At 38.2% G+C, this 25,532-nt stretch overlaps 1 protein-coding gene across 3 annotated transcripts in view; it reads left to right on the top strand.

Annotated features, from left to right (window-relative positions):
• Window positions 1-25,532, top strand: part of tnr (tenascin R (restrictin, janusin)) — a 111,047-nt gene that overhangs the window by 57,404 nt on the left and 28,111 nt on the right. For all 3 annotated transcript variants that reach the window (XM_027133138.2, XM_047821670.1, XM_027133118.2), the window contains exons 2-6: window positions 15,046-15,509; window positions 17,343-17,819; window positions 22,385-22,648; window positions 23,755-23,870; window positions 25,105-25,255. In XM_027133138.2, the coding sequence (XP_026988939.1) occupies window positions 15,050-15,509; window positions 17,343-17,819; window positions 22,385-22,648; window positions 23,755-23,870; window positions 25,105-25,255 (1,468 nt within the window). In that variant the 5' untranslated portion in view covers window positions 15,046-15,049. The remainder of the gene's footprint in view (window positions 1-15,045; window positions 15,510-17,342; window positions 17,820-22,384; window positions 22,649-23,754; window positions 23,871-25,104; window positions 25,256-25,532) is intronic.

Raw genomic sequence — 25,532 nt, 5'->3', positions numbered from 1 at the left:
AGATTTATAGAAATATGCTCATTAAAAAAGGGAATAATTAGCTAGAAAGCCTGACATGAAGTAAGTTGCTGTATATAACCAAAAGCTTGTAAACACCTAACCATCACACTCATAAGTGTTTCTTCCACAAACTGTCAGCCGAAAAATAGATGTCGCTGTATGCTGTAGTGTCACAGTTTCCCTTCACAGGACAAAGTGGCCCAGACCTATTGACAACACTCCCCTTCACAGACCAACATCCATAAAGACATTGTTTGCCAAAATTGGTTAGGAAGAATTCAAGTGTCCTGCATAGAGCCCACAGGGATAAACTAACATTGACAACTTTGTTATGAACTAAAATGACTACTGCACCTCAGGCCTCCTCGCCCAACATCAGTGCCGGACCTCACTATTACTCTTGTGACCGAACCTGCAGATCCCACTAACACGCTCCAAAAGCTAGTAGACAGCCTGAAAGAAAAGTGGAGGTTCTTATAAAAGCAAAGAGGAACTACATGTGGAACAGAACATTCAAGAAGCATATAGGTATGATAGTCTGGTGTCCATGAGCCTCTAGTGTATGTGAAGTCAAACAGCTTCCTATACAAGACTGAGTGTGTCAAACTTCTGTTATAAATAAATAGCTCCTTAGTCTATATAAATACAACAAAATAAATTAATCAGAAACTGAGAAATCTGAAATTAATAAAAATGTATAGAATTTCCTTGTATGAAATTGCTACAGCTGTATGTGATATTGCTATTACTCATACTACTCTGCCTCATATACTTGGTATGTTTATTGATTAGACTGATATTGATTTAAGCATTTAACAGTAAACATTTTTCAGGTTATTAAAATATTATTCTCAAATTTATACAGATTTCAAGATGTAAGTTAGTGTAAATTGTAAGAAGTTAGTGAAATATTGGGTAGCTTTGTTTGGTAACTTTGGGTTGATATGATAAATAAGATATAAATTATTATATGATAAATAAGGGTTACTGTCTTTGGTAAATATTTGGTCCTTATGATATGTTGCTTCCTGTAGATATACTACTGTTTTTCACCATATCTCTTACCTGGAACAGCATAGTAATGCATTAAAATGCACATTATATATTTAAAATGTCATACCAGCATAAATCATTTGCGAGTGATGAAGCAGAGATAAGACCAACAGTCACCCTATACCGCATACATTACAGTGGATTGGTTGCACTTCAAAATCCTAAGATGCAGGATGTAATTTAATTTTTGTAATCCAAAGACCTTGGCTTTTGCTGAGCTTCACAAAGGAAGCAGCTTCTGTCTCCCAGGATATGCTGCAAGCATCACACTTTGTGCTTTGTGTTATGAAAAGCTGTGAGATTAATAAATTAGCTGTGATAATAATCAGTGGCAGAGCGGCCCTAATGTGTCCGATTGTTTAATGAAATTCAATACAGGCTTAATTGGCCACAGTGGAGGGAAGTGTGTGTGTGTGTGTGTGTGTGTGTGTGTGTGTGTGTGTGTGTGTGTGTGTGTGTGTGTGTGTGTGTGTGTGTGTGTGTGCGCGCGCGCGCTGATTAAGCTTTTAACTCAACAATCCACACTGTCCTGTCTTGACAGGTGTTAATCTTCCTCCAGGAAGATTAGACAGATAAGAAGAAGAGGACTATAATGTGCATCAGTATTTTCTAGACTTTATCAATAGAGTCTTTTTTTTATGTATATCTTATCAGAGCTGTAAGAGCAGTGGCAAGTGCAGAATGACAAAATGCAAAATGCGTAATATTTTTAAAATATGGCAAAAGGAATATATAAAATTTGAGCAATTTTGAAATGAACTGATTGAACGGTATCTTAACTGGTTATGCAAACATGCTTATGCACCAGTTATTTGTTTGGTGTCAGCTAGTACAGTAAACATTGTAGGTGTGAGATCTGATGTCATGGACATTTAGTTGAGATATGATGAAAGCTGCGGAGTTTACTGCATACAACTCTACTGAGTTCTTCTTTCCTCTTACGGGGTCGTAAGTAGAAGTGACCACTAGGGGATGACCCAGAAACAAGCTTCAATTCAACTTTAAAGCATCAAATCCTCCAAAAACACGAAAAAACCTATTTACCTAGTAAAGTTTATAATCTCAATAATTTTTTAAGCCCACACACAAAGCACAATATGATTCACAGCCTTCATACAATTAGAAAAAAATTTCGGACAAAACTGACCTAGGTGGCGCTAGACCGGTTTTTCCCTTACCTTTAGACGCGTCTCTTTCTTCACTGGGGTAATATATTCCAACACAAATAATCCACAAAAATCCACACAGGTCCAAGGAATTGAAATCTGTAAGCCTTTTAATCCAAAACGTCGCGCCGCAAATATTCCGTTAGTGTTCTGAAAACTGGAAACAGAAGTGCGCCATCATCTCGTTTTCGCTCTAACTCCTAATTGGGATATTCAAAAATTCAAAGCCTACGTCATATTTATAGCCCAGGTCCTAACGAATCAAATAAGCCCTCATTTGAGCCAATCGGTGCTTGTATGGCAGAGATAGACGGCTGGGAAGCCAATGGTGGCATGACCTCATTTTTGGGAACCCGCCTTTGACTGACAATTACTCCTTCCAATAGCAATGAAATGGGCTGGGACCTATACAGCCGTTTAGCCAATAAGCAGACGATTCCAACGGTATATGACATGCCGTATGTTCTTTGCCTGTGTCTGCGTGAACTGGATGCGCAGAAGAATTCTTGCGTAATCCCTGACCTTTTGTCCCTCTCACAGCTCAGGGTGTCAAGTTACAGGCCTGTTTTCACACCAGAGTGATAGAGAGAGAGTCTAGGCTTATTTATGGCTTGTCAGACTGAGCCTGCAGCCTTTTATTTCAAAGTTATATAGTAAACAAGTACACAAAAACGCTGCACCCGACGACCAGGGCCGTAGAAAAATATTCATATAAAATCCATTTTTGGGTCTTTTGACTTGAAATTTTTTTGGTGAAAGCCAAGACATGTGGCTATGACTCTCAGTTGTTGGTTTGTCCCTAACATGTTCCAGAAAAATAAGATTAATCAGTTTATCAGAAAAACAACCCAGGCGGACAGGAAAATCTGCATTCAAACCCCTGTAACTTTGTGCCAGTAAGAATCAATCTGAAACTAGTTTCTGAAACTAGAGAATCCCTTCTTTCAAATGAGACCAGGCTCACCCCTGTGTGTCAAAGTATGTGGGAGCTGTACCACTTTTTGTTGGACAATGGATATAGGTGGAGGTCCATAGAATGTACATTTTATTGATTGTTTATTATTAAAAGTCGTAAATAATTATTCACCAGAGTGCCTACATACAGTACAGTAATTCCCCGATATTTATAGTATAATTGACATTTCCAGGTTATATTTACAATGAAACTTGTGAACTCTTTGATTTACAGTAATCCAGTCTAAAAAGACTTATAGTTTGCAGGAGAATATAAAACATTTATATTATTCAAAAAATGTCATATTGTTATGTTGTGAAAAGAAAACTAAAGGATTTGGATGTTGTCTCAAAGTAATTTGAGAACTTAAGCTTGACATTTACAATCGCTAAAAGGCTTAGCTGTGTGTCTGATGGCATGTGGTGTCAGTGATGACTGAGAGATTTGTTCTCTTGGATCTCGCCCCCTATTGCAGGTTTTTCGCCTACATGACCTACCCAACAAAAAGTGGTACAGCTCCCACATACTTTGACACACAGGGGTGAGCCTGGTCTCATTGGAAAGAAGAGATTCTCTAGTTTCAGATACATACTGATTGATTCTAGGCTTTACTGGCACAAAGTTCAGAGGCTAGAATGGAAGGTTTTGATTTCCGCCTGAGTTGTTTACCTGATAAACTGATTAATCTTTCATTTCTCTGGAACATGTTAGGAACCAAATAACAACTGAGGGTCATAGCCACATGTCCTGGCTTTCACCAAAAAAATTTCAAGTCAAAAGACCCAAAAATGGCTTCAATAAAAATATTTTTCTACGGACATGTCCGTCCGGTCATGTGTTTCTTGTGTACTTGTTTACTGTAGATTTTGAATTGAAAGACTGCATGCTCAGTTTAAAAGGCCTAAAACAAACAGAGCCTCTCTGTCTACAAGTCTGCTGTGAAAAAAGGCCTGTAACCTGACACCCTGAGCTGTGAGAGCGTGAAAAAGTCGAGGATTGCACAATAAATCCTTTGCGCAACTTTTTTGCACAGCATGAGGCCTCGGAGACGTGGCATGTTGCATACCGTTGGAATCGTCTCCTTATTGGCTAAAGAGCTGTAGAGGTCCCGTACCATTTCATTGCTATTGGAAGGAGCAATTGTCAGTCAAAGGAGGGTTCCCAAAAATGATGTCATGACATCATTGGCTTCTCAGCTGTCTATCTCTGCAATACAAGCACCGATTGGCTCAAGTTAGGGCTTGTGTGTAATTTTTGAAACCCCCAATGAGAAGTCAGAGCCGAAAAACAAGATGTTTCCAGTTTTTGGAACACAAACGGAATATTTGTGAGGCGACAAAAGCGTTTTGGATTAAAAGGCTTACAGATTCCAGTTCCTTGGACCTTTGGGTCCTTTTTGGATTCTTGTGGAATATTTGTTTTGGAAAATATTACCCCAGTGAAGAAAGGGAAGCGTCTAAAGGTAAGGGAAAAACTGGTCTAGCGCCACCTAGGTCAGTTTACTCCAAAAAATTTTTCAAATAGTATGACGGCTATGAAACATATTATGCTTTGTGTGTGGGCTTAAGAAAATCTTGAGAGTATAAACTTTACTAGAAACATAAGTTTTTTCGTGTTTTTAGAGAATTTAATGCTTTAAAGCTGCAATGATGCTTGTTTCTGGCTCATCCCCTAGTGGTCATTTTGACTTCTGTGCCATGGACGCAGGGCGATCCCTAAGAGGTTTTAAGTCAATAAAATTAAAATTTCTGAATTGAAGTGTAAAAAATGGCCCATTGCAAAGCAAGCATAAGTTAGAAAAATCAATAAATAGTAATACTATTTGCACAATGAATGCTACATGGTTGTTTGTCCGATTATTTAGTACTGCTAATGTAACAGCTCCGTTCTTAATGTAGAAATGAATCTTTTTGATTAACATCACCTTCCTAGTTAAATATAATTTTTGAAAAAAATGTTAGAACACTTGGGGCATGGTGGTTTAGTGGTTAGCACGTTTGCCTCACACCTCCAGGGTTGGGGGTTCGATTCCTGCCTCTGCCTTGTGTGTGTGGAGTTTGCATGGTTCTCCCTGTGCCTCGGGGGTTTCCTCCGGGTACTCCGGTTTCCTCCCCCGGTCCAAAGACATGCATGGTAGGTTGATTGGCATCTCTGGAAAATTGTCCGAAGTGTGTGATTGTGTGAGTGAGTGAGAGTGTGTGTGTGCCCTGCGATGGGTTGGCACTCCGTCCAGGGTGTATCCTGCCTTGATGCCCAATGATGTCTGAGATAGGCACAGGCTCCCCGTGACTCGAGAAGTTCAGAGAGCGGTAGAAAATGAATGAATGAATGAATGTTAGAACACTTGCTTGTTTTTCACTTGCTACAAGTTATGAGTCACCCAGGAACTGAAGCAGAGGCAGCAGCTAAGTTTTATTTAATTTAATACATTTAGTGCAAGACATTACTTGGTATCCCAATAGCGAATAAGGCTTTACGTAAGTGGCTCTCATTATAAGGGAGATATTATTTAATGAATTTGCCATACAAATGTTGGACCCTAGTAAAGATGACACAAATCATGACCTGAATGGTAAAACAAAATCTTTTGTCACCTGGTAAAGGTCAGCGCTTGATTGGGCTTTTAGTGTTAGATCTTTAGCGTTGCTAAAAAAAAAAAAAAAAAAAAAAGCCACTCCGATTGCACTGTCCTAGATCCAGAATGTTGTGGCTGCAAAAGTACTGCAGTCACTACAGTATATAAGTACTGTAGTAACACTGCTTACCCTTCAGAATCAGCACAGTAAGGTAGCCATTCATACACCAAAGAAGGAGCAAACCTAGCATTTTTCACTTTTTACTTAATGCAGCAATCAAAACAAACTCTTACAAGAAGGCTGCCCCACATCACCTAATGAAAATATCAATGTTGCTCTTTTTATTCCCTTTAATTATTTCTTTGTATATATTTTTACATTTGCTACAAATGAATAAAAGCAGAATGAAATGAAATAGTCAATAGTGTGATTGGTGCTTCATCACACTCTACCCTGTCCTTCCATACAACTACAGGGTTACAGCTGAATATATACTGTATTACTCTTGTGGTTTTCTTAAGTAAATATTGATAAAGAGTTAGAGGTCAACAAACACATATTGAGCTGTGGTCAGAGTTGCAGCTTATGTCCAAAGGTTATGCTATTATATATACAGGGAAAGTTTGTGTCTGCAGACTCAGGATACACAGCTGCTTAAGTCGAGTCGAATGATCTCATGCTCATGATCATGTCAGTTCTCTTTCATGATCCCGTGTTCGAGATCCACCTATGGGATTGGCATCCTTTCCTGATCTCTACAGAAGCATCCAATTGCACCAAGTCTGGCTTGACAGACAGGAGCACGTGCCAAAGGCAGGTAAGGTAACGCCCCTTACCCGCGTGCATAATGCACCTGCACGCACTGCCTTTCCTCAGTTCACTTTCGCTTCTCGCGACTTCTGCTCCTACCTCACCACTCCCTGGTTTTTTGGACTGCATTTTCTGTCTTCAGGAGGACATATCGCTTGATCAGCCTCCGCCGGATGTGCTCGTCCTCAGCCAGGTTAGCTTCGCGAGCCGCCCACGCTCGCACCCCCCCCCCCTTTCTTCCCCCCCATGTCATCGCCACGATTCAGAGTGCCAGGGCCCCTTCCACATGCTCTCTCTATGATTGCAAATGGCGTGTGTTTGAGGCGTGGTGCGAGGAGCACCAGATCGTCTCGTATCTGTGCTCAGTCACTGATATTCTGGGTTTTTTACAGGGCCTTATCGATCGTGGCAGGACCTTTTCAACGATTAAGGTCCATTTGGCGGCTATCACTGCATGTCACACCGGTTTCGGCAACGCTACAGTGGGGCAGCACCCCCTTGTCCATAGATTTATGAGGGGCGCGCGCCGCTCCCTGCCGGTCACCAGGAGTGTGGTCCCGGATTGGGATCTCTCAATGGTGCTGGAGGTGTTGGCCCAGCAGCCTTTTGAGCCCCTGGGGGATATCTCCCTCAGTTTGCTGTCTTTCAAGACGGCGCTGGTCCTGGCTTTGGCTTCCGCCAAACGTGTCAGTGATTTGCATGCGCTCTCGGTTCATTCCTCGTGCAGCAAATTCTCACTCAGCAGGGATAGGGTTTGGCTTAAGCCTAAGTGTCTGTGCCTAAGTTGTTCGTGCCTAAGTGCTTTCCAGCCTTCACTGGTGGTGTGATTGAGCTCTCTGCTTTTCACCCTCCTCCTTTTTCCTCTGCAGAGGTTGAATGCTTTGTGCCCTATGGGCGTATGTAGACAGGACGAACTCTTTTCGGGGGAGCGGTCTTCATCTCTTGGCCCCACCGAACACGGGAAAACCCATCTCTAAGCAACGCCTCTCTCGCTGGATTGTAGAAGCTATCTCCTTAGCGTATCAGTCTAGGGGCGTGCAGCCTCCAGATGGCCTCAGGGCTCACTCCACTAGAGGCTTGGCTGCTTCGTGGGCTCTGTTTGGGGGAGTTCCCTTGTAGGACATTTTTGCCGCGGCGAGCTGGTCCTCTCCGCACACCTTTGTCAGGCACTACCGGCTTGATGTTACCCGTACCATGGTGGCTCATGCGGTCTTGAGTGTGGGCTCTTCGTAGCCACGTGTTACGAGGCCCGCACTCTTGTCAGCCCTGTCTGCCCGGCCTGGCTGTGCATGTTTTCAGGCATATGGTCTTCTCCCCGCCGTACGCTCGGGTTGGTCCATTTACATGTTTATTTACATGTTCTTTTCCTGCAGGCGGCCCGCTTGTTGGACGTCAGCGAGGTTTTAACATGCATGTTGCCGCATGCTGTGTTTCCCTTTGGCTGAGCTTTTTGCCCCGTGCAGTATGTTATGTCTGCTGCTTTGTGACGTGCCGTGCACCACCTTTTTGGCCGTCCTCTGGCTTACAGGGCCTCGCTGTGAGTGTATTGGGCAACTGGGGAGTTGTCTATATCTCCCATAGGTTCATCTCAAACACAAGATGATGAAAGAGAACATTAGGTTACAGTCGTAAACCCGGTTCTCTGAAACATCGAGTGGAGAGATCCACCAAGTTTGCCCCGCTTGCTGCACGAGAAGCGAATATGTTATCCGTTGCTTTGGTTTTCTTGACGACCAATCCTATCTCATGTGCCTGTATTTTTAAACTGCAAAAACAAAACCTAAATAATCTAAGATAAGTTGGCAAACATTGTATTTGTGCTAAAAATGTAAAGGAAAGTACACTAATAGTGATAGTAAAAGCCACACGGTTATCACTATTATTAAGTTGGCTTATACCAGCATTTTGTTTTGCTTATACTGTACTTCTTAGACAAAAATTTATCAAGAGTAACTCCTCCTACTGCTTTCAGGCCATTCGATGCACCATTCGATGCACCATTCGATGTCGTGGACCCTGGTCTGAAGTTTGTTTCTATTACTTTTTATGGTACCGGGTCTCAAAATGGCCTTTTTAAGTTAACATAAAATGGACATGTCATATATCAAATGCTCAGAACAATGAGCTGAATTGCACAGGTATGCGAGTGACGTCACATGCTCGCATCCACTTGCCTCCAAAAGTATTGGCAACCTAGCATACCAGCCTTTGGGAATACTTGCTCTGACAAGCCAAAATCCAAGTTTTTCTTGACGGACTTCAAATCTAGTTATTATTATTATTATTATTATTATTACAGAAAAAACAAACTCTACTGTAAATGATCCGTTGCTTTTAGAAATTCAAGAACTGAACTTGTGCCTTAGCCAAAGGATTTGCCTGATTTCTAACACTGAATAAAGAACTGAGGCACATTTTAAATTGACTGTAGATCTGCCTTCTGAGAAGAAAACGTATTTTTATGAAAGGCAGAACAATACGTCTACATCACGGCCCCATAGGAAACTGAGGGATTCAACAGAGGAAGATGAAAGTGAAATGAAGGAAAGACAATGCACTTTCAGAAAGACTTGCATACAGGTTGTTAAAGTGAGCAGGATATTCCTGATTTTTGTCTCATGCATTCTCTTATGAAACACTTTTGATGGCTCTTATGTAAAGTCAGATATATGTGCATGGATATATAGATATATATCACATGTTCACTATTTTAAATATGTGTATTTTTTTAGGTTATTGCAGTAGATATTTTTTAGTCATCTAAGAGAGAAGCGGACAAATATTCTTTTCCTGAGGAAATTTTATATGGATGAAATTTTTACTACTCACTTTAGAGTAGAGCACAATAATTTCACAAATACAGTATTATTATTTTATTAATTTGAAAATCATCTTAAAAACCTGAATAAGCTAATCAGGACTTTCTCTGCATAAATCTTAATGTATCTTCAGTCACTGACAGTGAATATGGCATAAATTGTGTTTCTTTTTCCCAGACATGCGTTTTAGGGAGCATCCAAAAAATTCTTCATTTAAATCAGCTTTAATTGTAGGAAGGAGTTGGGCCAAGAAGGTAGATGCCCAACTTTTAATATTATAACTTTAGTGACCTTGAGTGAATCAAAGGCTAGGTTATAAATCACTTCAGTAATGACATGAAAAGCTGTTTGTAGCAAATGTTTTTAATGATGTTACTGACTAACCCTAACCCTTACCCTCATTGTAGTTGAACACACTTGTCCTCATCTTTTGTCGGCTTCTGTGTTTCGGTTCCTATTTCATGTATTTATTTTTTGTGGTTTGTTAATAAAACTTTTTATTTTCTTATCCCTGCATTTGGGTCTGCTTTTATCCCTGCGTTCCCTGACAGAAAAGAAATACGTGAAACAGGAACCGAAACACAGAAAAATGAGGACTCTGCAAAGCCAACCACAACATGGAGGAAATATAATAATTAAATCACGTAATAATTAAACCAATAACAAACAGGTGAGCCTTAATCCATTATCGGTTTATTATGTTTGTAACATTTGTAAAATCATCAGTGAATCATCCAGTGTTATTATCTGGACCTCTTTGACATCTGTGGTTATTAAGCTGAAGGATCATTTGTATAATTTTAAATATGTATAATTTTAGGTAGACAACATAGGAATACATCAAATAAAGCCGATTAACAAATAGGCACTCAATATAACTGGAGCATTAAAAAAATTGGGGTTTGTGTGCATTTTCCAAACAATAAGCACCAAAACCACACTGTATTATTCATTAATAAACATTAAAATAGCATTAAACATCACATAACATAAAGTATTGTTCTCTTACAAAATTCTCTCTAAACTAAAAAAGTGTGATGCACTAATTCAGGAAGGAACAGTTTGATATTATTAAAGAACACATAGAGATTCTGTACAATTTTGCCCTTATTTACTTAGTAAATAAACACAGTTTGAAATCTGCACTAGATTTGTCACCTTAGACTTAAAGGAAGGCAGTACATAAATGCAGAACTTTAGTTCACAAGTTTGCATTGTCAGTATAATACTTGCTAATATGCCATTTGAGGTTGGAATATGTGTAGCACACACACACGCATAGGCACTGAAAAGAAGAAAAAAGACTTTGCATTTGACTTTTTTACAATCATGTGCAAAGTGTTACACGCCAAGTCATGGGTGGGGGAAATGAACAGGCACCAATGATCCTGAAAGGCAAAGCAATTCAGCAGGACTAATGAAAATAGAACAGAGATATTATGGGGGTCGAACTGCCTGTGAAGAAGGAAGTTGAGAAGAAGACAGAAAAACAAGAAGCCATATTCTTTCCTACAGACAAGGTATTTGTTTCCAGGTATTTGCAATTTAACATGTGTAAATAAGGCATATGGAGTTGCTCCTTCACCCGAGTGTGCACTCACAGAGAGAGAGAGAGAGAGAGAGAGAGAGAGAGAGAGAGAGAGAGAGAGAGAGAGATTTTTGTATAAAATTTTTGACTTCATACACTGCATCAGTCTTTATATACATTTTAAAGACCCCCTTTTTTGCTTTGTTTGATATAAGAAATAAGTTAGAAATAAACATTTCAGGCATTTCATGTACTTACAGTAGATTTACTGAAGTTACTTTTTATGGGTTTGCGGCTTACACAAACAAGTGTTACATTTCTTTTGAGGTTTTCTTTTGACTACTACAGCAGCAATTAATAATGAACTGTAATACTTCATATACATGCAGGCTTCAGGCTCTCTGACTACTCTGTTTGGTTTGGTTATGCATACCCTGATTTTGCATGGGCAAAATACTGTACAGATGAATGCAATATTCTAATTTAAGACCACATTTCTTGCATGAAAAATGGATAGATCTTAACAATGGGTAATTTAATGGGTAATTTAAAACTGATTAAATTAACAATGGGTACAAATGAAACTCCCGGATAATAGTCAGTATCTTTCTTGCTTTAAGCAATGACCACATGAGAAGTCAGATGATGAATCAAATCTTTTTTTGCGCTGGTGATTGCTTGCAAAAAATGTATAAACTGTGGCACTTCAGGGTTTGTTTTTTTTGTTTAAATCCATACTCATTAGGCATGTATTTATACAATATACACCCCCCCCCCAACCCCGCATAGACCTTTTTTGCTTGTGTGTATTTGGTGTCTTTGTGTCTTAGCTTTATAATAACTTTGGTTATGAGAGAATTCCCTGTACATCCCCAGTGTGAGAAACACGGGTGTTTTCAGAAGGCATTAAGATACATGAATAAGTAACCTGACAGATAATAAGACACACATGACAATCCTCACACATTACCTTTCTGTCCACAGGTGATGCTTAACCACACCCCCTCTGCCTCAGTGCTACATAAATACAACTTCTTTTTGACCTATAGTTAGCTTATATTCACACATTCACACTCATGGTATCAGTGCATTAAATAACTCCACAGTGCCATGTGCCATATTATAAATTTGATATGCTTTCCATATTGGATTGGCTTGGATTTGACAGCCTTCCAAAATGTAATTCCATATTGATTTTGCTTCTTCAGACATTGGTTTATAGAACCAGCACTGACTCTGACAATTAGCTTTTCTAATTACTTCTCTTCAACACTTGGTCAGTAAAGTGCCATTCTTCTCAAGGCTATGGTGATAAATCCGGCTTATTTGTCATTATCCTGTATAATTGGTTGGGGTTGGGGGTACGATTCCCGCCTCCGCCTTGTGTGTGGAGTTTGCATTTTCTCCCCTGCCTCGGGGGTTTCCTCCGGGTACTCAGGTTTCCTCCCCCGGTCCAAAGACATGCATGGTAGGTTGATTGGCATCTCTGAAAAATTGTCCGTAGTGTGTGTGTGTGTGTGTGTGTGTGTGTGAGTGAATGAGAGTGTGTGTCTGCTCTGCAATGGGTTGGCACTCCGTCCAGGGTGTATCCTGCCTCAATGCCTGATGACGCCTGAGATAGGCACAGGCTCCCCGTGACCCGAGGTAATTCGGATAAGCGGTAGATAATGAATGATTGAATGAATGAATGAATGAATGTATGACCAGTGTTTTGTCACAAATACTTGAACACAAGAGTTATTATTTATTATTAGGAATGTGACTTTGACAGTTACCTAATTGCTATAAACTATGACATGTTTGCCAGATGGGATGATTTGAGTATTTCAGAAACTGCTGATCTCCCAAAAGTTTCTGGCACAGTTTTCTCTAGAGTTTACACATGGTGCAACAACATCTAGACAGCAGCTACTATTGTCAAAAAAGCCTTTCCAATGAGATAAGACTATGCTCAGATTGGTTCAAACTGACTGAAAATCTATAAAAAAGCAAATAGGCTATTAACACAAATGGGTGTAGTCCATAGTGTCCAGACTGCCCAATAGCTTCTTTCTGGAACTAGGAACAAATCCCATGTAGTCATTTCCTATTTGAGGACTCAAAGATTCTTGCAAACGATCTACTATTGATCTAGAAGAGTGTTCATACGCACCTTGGCTGATGGTAACATTAGTATTGGGCTAATGATATTCATCACTACCTCAGAAAGCAGGGACTTGGCCTATTGGCTTAAACGAGATAATGTGTTGGCATGTAGTGGTGCTGTAAAGGCAGAATAATTAATAACCTTCTGTTATGCCTCGTCTAGGGGTGAGGGCATATTTTAATGGGAAAACAAGTGTACAGGTATGGGGGTATGTCTTCAGGAGCCGACAAGGCCAAAATAACAAACAAAACAGCTATTTATTGCAACCTTTAACTTCCCTACTAAACAAAAGAAAAAGAAAATACAAATCACTTCCCTATCTCCCTAAGAATAAACACAATCAAGAAAAGGTACAAACAAAATGGCATCGGTCTCCCTACCTTCCCAAGAATACTATGTACAACTATATACAGATTAGCAATCCAGAATCAAAGTCAAAAGAACAGGCAGGAGTCAGTATTAACAGGAATGCTAAGAATATAAATACACAGAACAATTCACAAAACTAGTTCGCAGAAAGCAAGTAACCACAGCAAATGAGCCAAAAAAGCTAAACAGGAAGTGGTGGTGGAGGCTTTTATAGTCCAGAGGGAGTCAGCTGACCAGCAGGGCGTGGCACCAGGTAAACCTCAGGAACCAATCAGGGTTTATCCCGCACAGAAACACAAACACCTCCCCAAAACAGAAAACAAATAGAAAAGGATGTAACACCTTCATAATGAAGTTATTCTACTTTATACTGTACCTTTATAAATTCCTACCTGCTGTTTACATGGTTTACATTTCTTCAGCTTTCACCAGTTTCTTAATCTCCTGATTTCAAGACATAATTGCTAATTGTTAATTCTGTCAAGTCCCTCCTGGAGTTAGATGATGGACATGATATTCCTGAATTGGTTGGGAGCTTGCAGGGGAAAGGGATGAAAGATGAAACATTGTTAGCAGCGCACTAAAGTGCAGCACTTAGGAGAGCTTATAACAAGTTGCCTTAGATGTAGAAACAATACCTGATTTTCAGTGACTATGTCATTCATTAATACTGAGGTCAACCTTGAATTTGAAGCAAAATATTTTACCAACTGAGCTTTGTGAATGTCAAAGTATAACCCCAAAACATGGTACAGAAGTGGTTGTCTGACTTGGCAAATCTAAAAATGAATCCTCTTGTTCACCTAAAGCAATGGATCAAATGCCTGGTACCAGTGGTATAGCAGTTTAAGTCAGAGTCTGTTCTTTTGCAAAGTGTACCTGTTTCATAAAGGAGCTCCGTGTGTCTGTGTAGAACACTAAAATAAAAGAGCCGATACACTGGATACACTCCAAATGTCCAAACACCATGGTGTATTTAATCTTGGTCCTCGTAATACAGATGACAGAGATCATACAGACAGCACTCCAAGTTATGAGACTGATAGTCACAGGGTAGGGGAAATAAATGGTCTATTAACACAAATGAGAAGGTAAGCTTGGCTGGTGTAAAGGACATTGTCATAATCTAGTAAAAAACATTTTTGGCATGAGTGTCTAGCCGGGTCTTGGCACACAAGTCCAGGAGGTTGTAGAACTCTGCAGATTCCAAAGAACATCACTGAAAATATGGAAACAAGGAGAAAACCTAAGTAAGGAGAAAACTTGTGCACTTCTATTAGGTTTTGCTCCAGTGGCATGTGGGTGATCTTTGTACAGATATGCCACTGTTTACATCATTCACTCTGACTTGTTATTTCTCATCTCTTGATTTATACAACAGCTTTAAGGAACATTATTATTTACTTTTAAGAAAAATATATATTCAATCTTCAGTAGACTTTTAAGAGTAGGACAAGAGTCCTTTATACTTTGCAGACTATATAAAAGCCCTGATTATTGACCAATGCCTATCATGATACCCCTAGGGAATCACAATGCTATATATATAAAACTGTCCTTTTATGAATCAGTTACCTATGATAGACATAATTATCATTATCTTTTTTTCTTTATGCTATTTAGAGCCATGATGTATGGGTCCATAAAAGCACTGTGTCCTCTACTGAGCCTGGCATTGCTGTTCCTTAGTGTTCATGCTGTGCCAGCACGCAAAGACAAAACAGTATGGACAGCTAGGATCAAACGACAAGCCACAGATGGTAATGGAAACACCACCAATCCGAGCCAGCCTATGATCTTCAACCATGTGTACAACATTAATGTTCCACTAGAGTCCCTGTGCTCAGTGGATCTGGACTCAAAGGGATCAACAGAGAGTGATAAATCGGGTGAAGAATATGAGGAGGAATCAATGGATTCAGAGAGCCAGGTGACTTTCACCCACCGCATCAACATCCCCAAGGCAGCATGTTCATGTCCAGCTTCCGCCATGCTGCAGCGGTTAGCCAGTCGCATAGAGATTCTGGAGAGAGAGGTTTCACTGCTCAGAACTCAGTGTAGTGGTGCTTGCTGTGGAGATAACTTGGGTGAGTCCAAGATAAATGTATTGTTTCTTTTTGAACATATTTTATGCTTGTTCCTTAATAATTCTACAAGATATTTTCATACATTTTGACAAACTTGAAAAAGAATCTGGGGACAATTGTTAAACTTTCACCTAATTAAGATACACAGTTAAAGTATTTGAATTATATATTCTATATTGAATTATATATTATATATTGATCAAATAAGATACAGTTAAAGTATTTGAACTGTATTGTATAACCAACAAATATCTAATTCTCATTTTCTATTTCGATCAAAATGATCTGTTACTACTTCTGGTACTTAAGGAAGTACAGCTAGTGTTCCTTCATGAACCTTCATGAAACAGGCTTAATTTCAGTATATTAATTATTATTTTTGAAAGTTAAAAATTTCCATTTCTTTAAAATGCACATACCAAGAACAGCTTATGATGATGACTCACCTCCATGCATCAGTGGATAATTGTACTGTGTACCACAGAGTCTTGCACCACTTAAGCACTCCTGCTGTGATAATATTCATAATAGAACTGTTCACAATATGATCATATCAAACATTAAACACATTTAATTAACAAACCTCTCCTTTTCTTTATATAACTGTCAGCTTATTAGGGCTGATTATAAAGTGGGTGATTAGTGAGTGGATGGGTAGACCTGGGTAATAATGCAGTGAGTGAAAAAAATAGGAAAAGGAAAATGGTGTTTTGATGATTAAGTGGGTGATTAGCAAGAAAGTAAACTGCCGTTTAGAATATTTGTGTAATATTTTGTGTAAAAGTTGTCAGGGGCTAGACTTCAAATTGTGTGTCGTAAATTGTGTTTGCTAATGAATTTCAAACAAAAAAACACATTTTTCTATAGTCCAGCTTTTGTTAAGTCTGTTAACAAAATTTAAATTAATTAACAGTTTGTTAACAAGATTTTTCTGTTACAGATTGCTTAACTACACAAGCAAGTGATGTAATTGCTTTTAGTCATTAAAAACATGTCAGCATCATACAGTATATACCAATTTGACACATGTGAATGTTTAACTGTCCGAAGTAAATTATTACCTTAATAATTGTAACTGAAATGATTTTCACTCATTATCACTCACCTCATTTAATAATGAAGGAATATAGTGTGTGGGTAAAGAAAAATATTCATTCATCTTCAGTAACTGCTTTCTGCTTGTCGGGTATATTGTGGATCCATCCTAATCCCAGGAATAGTGAGGCTGAAGCTTTAGATTGAATACTAGCCCATTACAGGGACTATGCAAATATATTCACACGCTTATATATACCAACAGGCAATATAGAGATTCCAATCCACCTACCAGCAGGTTTTTGGATGCTGGGAGGATATAAGTGAACCTAGAGGAAACCCATGCACACGAGAATATAACACAGGAGCTGTGTGGTCGGATTTGTGCTGTCTTTAAAATAAATCATGTTTATTAATAATATGTGAGAGAATTAATTTATCATCATTCATGAACATAGTAAACAACAACTATGCGTATTATTATTATTATTATTATTATTATTGTTATACTGCATACATGAAAGTAATTATAAAATTTTGTTCTAATGTAAACTCATTTCATTACAAATAATAATAATAATTTAAATATTATACTATATGTGGCAAAATTATGTTTTTATAAAAAAAAAATTTCAAATACAGTAAATACCTGTTTCTCTGGTGTATAAATGAGCTGACATGTTAAGTCTCTGGAACTGTAAAAGGAGGAATAGAACATTCATTTAAAACATTTTGCTTCACATGGTGTTTTAATAGAAGTCTTTATTACATTTCATATTTTGTGTTTTTCCTACCTAGGCCGGCTGGATTTTTTCCCTCACTGCAGTGGACATGGTACCTTCAGCATGGAAGTTTGTGGCTGTGTGTGTGATGAAGGCTGGATGGGGAAGAACTGCTCAGAACTGCAATGTCTGGGGAACTGCTCAGGCCAGGGTCTGTGTGTGGAAGGCGAGTGTGTGTGTGACACTGACTTCAGTGGAGAAAACTGCTCAGAGCCTAGGTGCCCTGGAGACTGCTCAGGCCAGGGTGTATGTATTGCTGGAGAATGTATGTGTGGAGAGGCCTATACTGGAGATGATTGCTCAATGAGCAAATGCCTGAATGACTGCTCCGAACAGGGGCTCTGCATTAATGGAAGTTGCCAGTGCAGGCTGGGATTCCTAGGTGAAGATTGCTCACGTATCTCCTGCGCTAACAATTGCAGCCACAAGGGAGAATGTAAGGCTGGATTTTGCGTGTGCCAGGAGGGCTACATGGGAGACGAGTGTGCTTCAGGTGGGTGCTTTTAACCAAATTTCTTCCAAAATTCTTTAAAAAAAAAAATAATAATTTAATCTCTTTATGGTCTTACAGTAATTCATTAATTAATTATTTTTGAGAACATGAACAGGCATCCCAAAGGCTAAAAAGTACAGTATCCGTCCAAATACCTTGCCTCATCCAAACATTGCTGCATGCTTGTACAGTGATCCTCAAAAGACCACAAACAACAAATATTAAACATATTATAAAGACCAAACTGTTAAATGTTGGTCATGACAGATATTGATTACAAAGATTTGCAATCAGCAAAAAAATATTTAGTTTACTCATGTCTGAATTGTCCAGTGTGTTTATTGGCTGCATTCAATTCACATATGTCTAGTGAAGAAGTCTAGTGATTCTTAAGGAAAGCCTTAAATTTACACAAGGACATATTACAATAAAATCACCAAAGTTACTAACAATCATGAAGCACATGTGCACACATAAAGGCATTCATATGAAGACGCAAAGGAAGAAGGTATAGCAATTTAACCGTGTACAGTGAAGCTATATCGTGTCTGAAATGTCACTTACAGTAGTCAGTATTAATTTTCTTATACTGTTGTAAAAAAGCAATATGGCATTCATGATTGTGTGATTATGTATGTGTTTATATGTCCAAATCACAGCAACAGCAATATTTCATATAGCCACACTAAAAAGTCAAACTTTATACTTTTATTATACTATAATTTCTTTTATGTTTTTTCTTCTAACATTCTCTTCTCAACACAACACCGCATGTCACTAACAAAGTCTAAAGCATCTATTATTCATTGTCTGATAGAAATGGGGATGTAAACATTAGTTAAATTGAAATGCTTTGACATATTGGCTGCTTGAAACTACGGGACACAGAGTGAAGAGGCTTTAGAAATGTATACAATGAGAACGGGTTTAACTTTGATCATGTAAGGTTACACTTTTCCCCCAGCAAGTTACAAAACTAATGTTTGGCTTCTAATTATTGGCTTATTTCAGTCTCTTTCACTCATTGACCTGCTCGAAGATACATGTTCACAGATGTACAGTATACAGTACATTACAGCAGATTACAGATTTTCAGTGTGCATCTGTAGTGTATCATTTTAAGGTGAGATCAGATTTTAACTAAGGCTTTAGTTTGTCTCTAGAAATGACTTCTAAAATGCATAAATCTTGTAAGGGACAAAGAACCCATTGTAGAAAAACACCCCAAATCCATGCACAAGGCTACCTAAAGTAAAAGAGCAGCTGCACATCAAGCAACAACAATTAAACCCCAGCTAAAGCCTCTGCACACACTGAAGCTATAAAATTGGTGATGTGTGAGTTTAACATCATTTGTTGAGAGTCACATTCACTTCAGAAGGTTCTTTACATTAGTCAGGCCTGGGCAGTTTCTGAATAGTGCTCACTTGCTTTTATGTTGTTCTGAGAAACAAAAAAGGGAGAAAAAAACAGGCTTAATAGCTGAAAACAGCTGTCACCTTGTGAGAAAGAAGAGCAAGATAAAACGAAAAAAAATGGCTAAATCACACTACCAATTCAATGCTATTCCATTCTCCGTTTCATGAAGACATGGTTAAGGCAAAATTGCTTATTTTATTGCATTTGAGGGAAAAACCACAAGGGTGGTAATACAATAGAGAGGCTAGATAATACAGAAAAAGTGAGCAATTCTAATGTTCAACTCGGGTGTTTCAAGCTTTAGGAGCAGCATGAAGTGACATTATTGATTCAGACAAGCTGATAGCAAAATAAAGCAGTTCTGAAAAATGGTTAATTATATGGACTTTGGTCTGTGTTCCAATCAATGCCTAAACTTGTGATCATTCTCTGGCCCCAAACCATCATGCAACACAATTGTCCATTTACATTGAAATTATGGCTAATCCCCTGCTCATGGCCAGCTCTGCAAGCCGAGCTGCACAGCAAGTGTAGACCACAGTGCTTTGGCAGTCTGTGATTTTTTTTTTTTTTTCTTTGCATTAACACATGGGTTTTGTTTTGGTCCATATCTTTTTTTTTTTACCCTCATATGTCTTTATTAGACTCAGATGTTTGCACTTTGCTATCCTTTCTAGGTGTCTTTTCTTCGGTAAGTATTTGTCCAGTTTCTAAAGGTTTTTCTATATGTTTTTCTGCCAAAAAAAAAAAAACATATTCTGGGTTAATTTTTTTTACAGAAATGTACACAGAGATTTGTACTAAGTGATTTTCTCAGTATTCTTCAAGAGTACAACACACACACACACACACACACACACACACACACACACACACACACATTTTCAGCTTTATGATGCAGCAGTTGGCCAGAATGAAAAATGAAGGTGGCTCCATCTCAGTCACCGCAGCATATGGCCAAGAGCCACACTGCTAATTAAAATTATCTTGAGCAAGACTACTCAGTGAGCTGTGTCCAGCTGTGCATCTCTCATGTCAGCACTAAAAATAACCCTTATTCACATCAACATCACATCTTGGAGAAACTTTATTTCTGGTGGCTCAGAAGTTAAAGGTAAAATTCTTCAAGGCAGATTTCTACTAACTTTATTTATACAGTACATGTTGCTGATTGTGGTCAAGATAATCCACTATGCCTGATGAGATTAGATCAGCACTGCAGAAACTGCTTGGTGTGTAATAGCCACTCTATAGACCTGCTGGAAGTTTTGGAATCACATATCGAACACAGCCAAACAAATGATCATTGTGTCTCTTTTAGTTCACCACAGTTAGTTCCATCTGTTCAATTCTGACAAGGGAATCATCTGGTTCACATTAACTATGGGCAGATAGCGCAAAACAACAGACTCCTGGAAGATGCCAAGTAGCTGTCATCTATCTGACTGTGTGTGCCCCAATACCACTAAAAAGCTTTTGTGGAGCACACACTTGAACAGATGGGTACCAGTGTTTTACAGAATGTTTTACTATCAGATCAATAAGTCCTGATAACAGAGATGCAGGAATACAAGCTGCAGTTCTGTCACCAGTCTCTTGGGAGCGTAAAGGCATTATCAGACCTTGAAATAAATTGATGACATGTCCCATGAAGGTGCAAAAGGAAATGTATAGGCTAGACCTCTATTCAACTTATATCCTTGTTCAGAGAAAGGATGCTGATTTTTGTCTGAATTTTGTTTTGAAAATATTGACTTTTTTTTACCCATTCCTCCCTGCAAAAAGCTTCTAGTTCTGAGATATGTTTAGGATTCTTGCTTTATAAGCAAAACTTTTTTCATTTTACATCTTTTGTTCACAGAGTATATACAGACTGTTTCAAGGATCTACTAAAAAAAAAAAATCTGAGTCCTCCTGAGAGTTAAATTTCCTTCATACTATACTCTAAAATTATAAAAAGCATAAATAAATAAATAATAATGTTTCCTCTTTACCTTAATGCCAATTGGAGTTAAAAAAAAAATAGCATTTTAATGTATTTAAGGGCAATTTGATATATTTTGTATCATGACAGTTGGTAATGTTGACATTAATGTTGACATTAATTAATTAATTATTATTATTATAATTTCACAAGTAATATTTCGTCATTTATGAGGACATTTTTTAGCTATTTTAATTATACAATTCTGTGTTAAACTATGCTTTACTGACTTCATAAATTTAATTAAAACTATTGTTTTCAAAACAAATCTATTTGTTTCACTGCCAAAAATGTAACAAATAAATTATCAATTTAAATTAAGCTTATTTACTTGACCCATTCTGAAAATGTTTTGCATGCCTACAGTAAAAATGGCTTATTACAACTAGTTATATGAGGAACAGGACCAACTGTGAGCTAAAAAATCCCAACTGGCAAGGATAATAGTTTGCTATCATTTCATTTAACACATCATTAAGTCTGTTTTTTTTATATGCAACATTACTGTGTTCTAGGGGACTGCTGCTGTTTTTGTTGTTGTAGGTTGGTCATGGTCAAATGCTTCACTACAGTTGCAAAGTATGCAGAATTTGAGAGTATACAAATATTAGGGGTTCATCTGACAGACTGTACATGAATTTATTTGTGCTGACTAATAATGAAGCACAGTGTGTCCGCTTTGTTATAAGCTCATGTGGTAATTAATATGTAAGCATTAACAGGATGGGAGCATGCCCTTGTGCTTCTTTCTTATAGGTTATACTATTCTTGCCAGCTTATTAAATGATGGCTTTATGATGGTGGTATTTACTGGAAATACTCGATTAATCTGTATGCCACTATGTGACTGTTTTGGAAGGTTTCACATTGGCACTTCCAGTTATATACAACTTAAATATGTTAGAAAAAAGTGACCAATACTAGAATGAATGAAACAGAAAAACACTTAATTAATCACTTAATCTTTCTTTCAAATAATATTCGCTAACTGAACAAAACAAAAACCCTTGTACTATCTCCCTAGAACCAAGTTGAGTGTTAAGACGTTGCTTTTAACTTTCAAAACTTGCTTTTTTAATGTTAGTCCTTTTCATACCATATGTGCAGTATGGACACAGTAATATACCATGACTTACACTTCCCCATCCTCCTGTACTTGCAGTGGCACCACCCATGAATTTGCAAGTGCGTAGGGTCACAGAGAATACTATTGAAATAGAGTGGGAAGGGTCATCAGTTGGAACAGACTACTTGATCACTTACCTTCCAACTAGCCTTGGTGGAGAACAGCTGGAATTGAGAGTTGAAGGACATGTGACAAACACCACCATCAGTAAGCTGGAGCCAGGTCTGGAGTACAACATCAATGTGTACACAGTCATTGATGATGTCATCAGTGTGCCAATCAGCACTGTGGCCTCAACCTGTAAGTTCACTTTTTGCTTGATTAGATTATGATTCTATTCATTCAATGATATAGTAAAAATCTCTTAGTCTGGTATTTCAGTGAGGAAAAACTCCCTGACATGATATTAGAATGAAACCTTGTGGGACCCAAATTTAGAAAGGGAGCCTTCAACATTTGGGTGACATCGGATAGTGTGTTTATAAATGATTTCATATTTATAACTGTGTACTGTATAGACAAACATTTACATAAGTGAGACAGACGTTGAAGCAGCTGATTAGAAATGAGAGTAGCATAGTTGACATAGGAAGCTATAATTACCAGATAGATTGGATCATATAGAAACACAGATTGGATCATAGTAATATAGTAATAGTTCCAGAGTACCAGTTCTATTAACAGTATAAAAGTTTGACATGACTGAATACGATATTCTGCAGTATATTTGTTGAGCATACACAATCACACTATTTGCTGCATTTCCTTGCATAAGATTTGATTCTTGACACTTACTGGATAGCAAGTTGGCATAATTCACCAGCATCGTTCTCAGACTCTCACTGCTTGTCAACCTTCGGCAACTAAATAAGAGCTGCCACTGGCCAGATTTCTACTGCTTACCCAACACCACAGCAAATTAACATATTGCTTGTCAAAATTCAGCTGGGCTTTCTGCCTAGAAATAATAGCTACTGCTGGATGAACCTCTTCTGCAACTGTTGATAATTAACTGTAGATAATTTACAGATATCATGTGAATGGAAGCAAATTGAATTTGAATGGGACTAGGCCATGTAATTAGTTTCTGGCTGATATCACCATGGGTTGGTTACGCTTTGTCCAACATCTGTACTCATGATTGACAGATGTAGTAAGATTCAGACACATCAGATGGAGCACATGGAGGAGTTGATTTTATAAGAGTAGAAATTGGTTTTGTAATCAAATAAAAACAAAAATATGGATTGTAGTTTTTGGTTCTATTTAAAATTTATATTTTGCTAAACCAAATATTTCTTTCTTGCAAAAATATCTCAGATACTCCCATTTGTTTATTTCACTCACAGTCAGCATTTACCCTAGTGCAGACAAAAGCAAATAATGCATCAGTCTTTGGCTTCCAGATCTCTCAAACCCTGATGGACTAATATTCAAATCTATCATGGAAACATCAGTGGAGGTTCAGTGGCAACCCTTTGACTACTTGTTTGATGGTTGGGAAATAAGCTTCATTCCCATGGTAAGACTTTTTTCTTTTTTCTTTCCTGCTTCCATTTATTGTCTATTCAGCATCATTTTCTGGTATGTTAAACAAACATAATCAGTTATAAGCACTTGGACTCTTTAATGACCTTCCAATTATATCGAACAAAGAGCTTCACCTATTGATGGTATCTGATGCCTCTTGCCATGATCAGAAGCACTGATGTGAAACATAAACTGAAGAGTAGCAAATGTAAGAGTAAGGCTCCAGCTGAGAAATGACATTATGGCAAGAAGCACATCTCTAAAACATTTCACCCTTCATTTCTAAAATAGCAGAAAGGAACCTGTCTCTCGCTTTTCGAAAAACATCTAATCTAAAATGTATTTCTTATAACAGTTCTGTGTTGAACATCCAGAGACACTTGTATTGATATTGTGGATTACTAATGCTATAGTCGTTTTTGTTATAATGGGAACACAAAAGGACAGAATTATAATTTTATTTCATAACATTGCATAACATAACATTTTGACAAGTAATGGACAGTCCTTAGCCAGCAAGTAAGTACATTAATATATCCATGCTTGACTTTATTCTTTCCTAATTGTGAAATGTTATTTAAAACCACATTTTAAAGCTGGGCAGGCTTTGCCTTTAATGCCCTTTATAAATGCCAGCCATGTTAGATCCCAACTTCTGTCTATAGCCTAATTGTGGAATAAGTGTGGCTTCTAAGATAAAAGGTTTTAAAGAACAGACAGTTTACATGAAAGTCAGAAGAAGAAAAAACTATTAGAGAAGGTACGTGCTGAATATAAAGACACATGTGCCGTGAGTGTCAGGGCCTGATTAATCCTATTGGCCAAGAAGAGCTACCAGGCACAAGGCACAAGGCAAATCACAATGTGATTAATAGGGTTAGCCAAAAAAGGATTAAGTCTAAAAGTGTAAAATGATTTCTCAGTTTTGTTCAATATCATAATGGATGGAGTTTTGTGTGGCAAGAGATCAGAAAGCTAAGAGCAAACAAAAAAGGGCAAGACAATAAAAAAGAAGAACTCTCAATAAAGTGTTTATAAAGCAAACAGACTGTTATGGCTGCCATTTTGTATAGAGACTTGTGTACATTGCATGAAAAATTGCAGACTTTTGTCAGTTTCTGTGGTTCACCGTTCATTGTTGCACATTTTAAAGCATCGTAATGTGTGTCTGTGAACCTGGGGTTACAGAAGCTTGCTGTGTGTGTGTGTGTGTATTTTCACCACAGGACAATGATGGAGGAATGACAACGCAGCTGCCCAGCACCATCACATCTTACAATCAGACTGGACTGAGGCCTGGAGAGGAGTACACTGTAAATCTGGTGGCACTGAAAGACCAAGGCAGGAGCCAGCCTGTCACGTCCACCGTTACCACAGGTGAGTTTGTTTAGCATTCATTCAATGACCTGCTCCTCCGCTCAATTTAATTTGCTCCATGTTTTTACAGTGTCTCTTCTTTTGCTCATGTGTATTCATGTGTGATGCTCTTCTCCTGATGGTGTAATAACATTCTTTAAAATCATCTAAATTATACAACTGCATTCACAATGGCAGCCTAAATCCACAGCATCAGAACTGGGCTGGACCTAAAATTCAGTACCAAATCACGCTGCCTTGGAAATGGAAAATGTCACCTTCATGAATGAGCAAGTCT

Source organism: Tachysurus fulvidraco, chromosome 1 (assembly GCF_022655615.1).
Source record: "Tachysurus fulvidraco isolate hzauxx_2018 chromosome 1, HZAU_PFXX_2.0, whole genome shotgun sequence".
NCBI lineage: Eukaryota > Metazoa > Chordata > Actinopteri > Siluriformes > Bagridae > Tachysurus > Tachysurus fulvidraco.
Note: the sequence above shows the minus strand (reverse complement) of the source record. Positions and strands in the feature narration are given on the sequence as shown.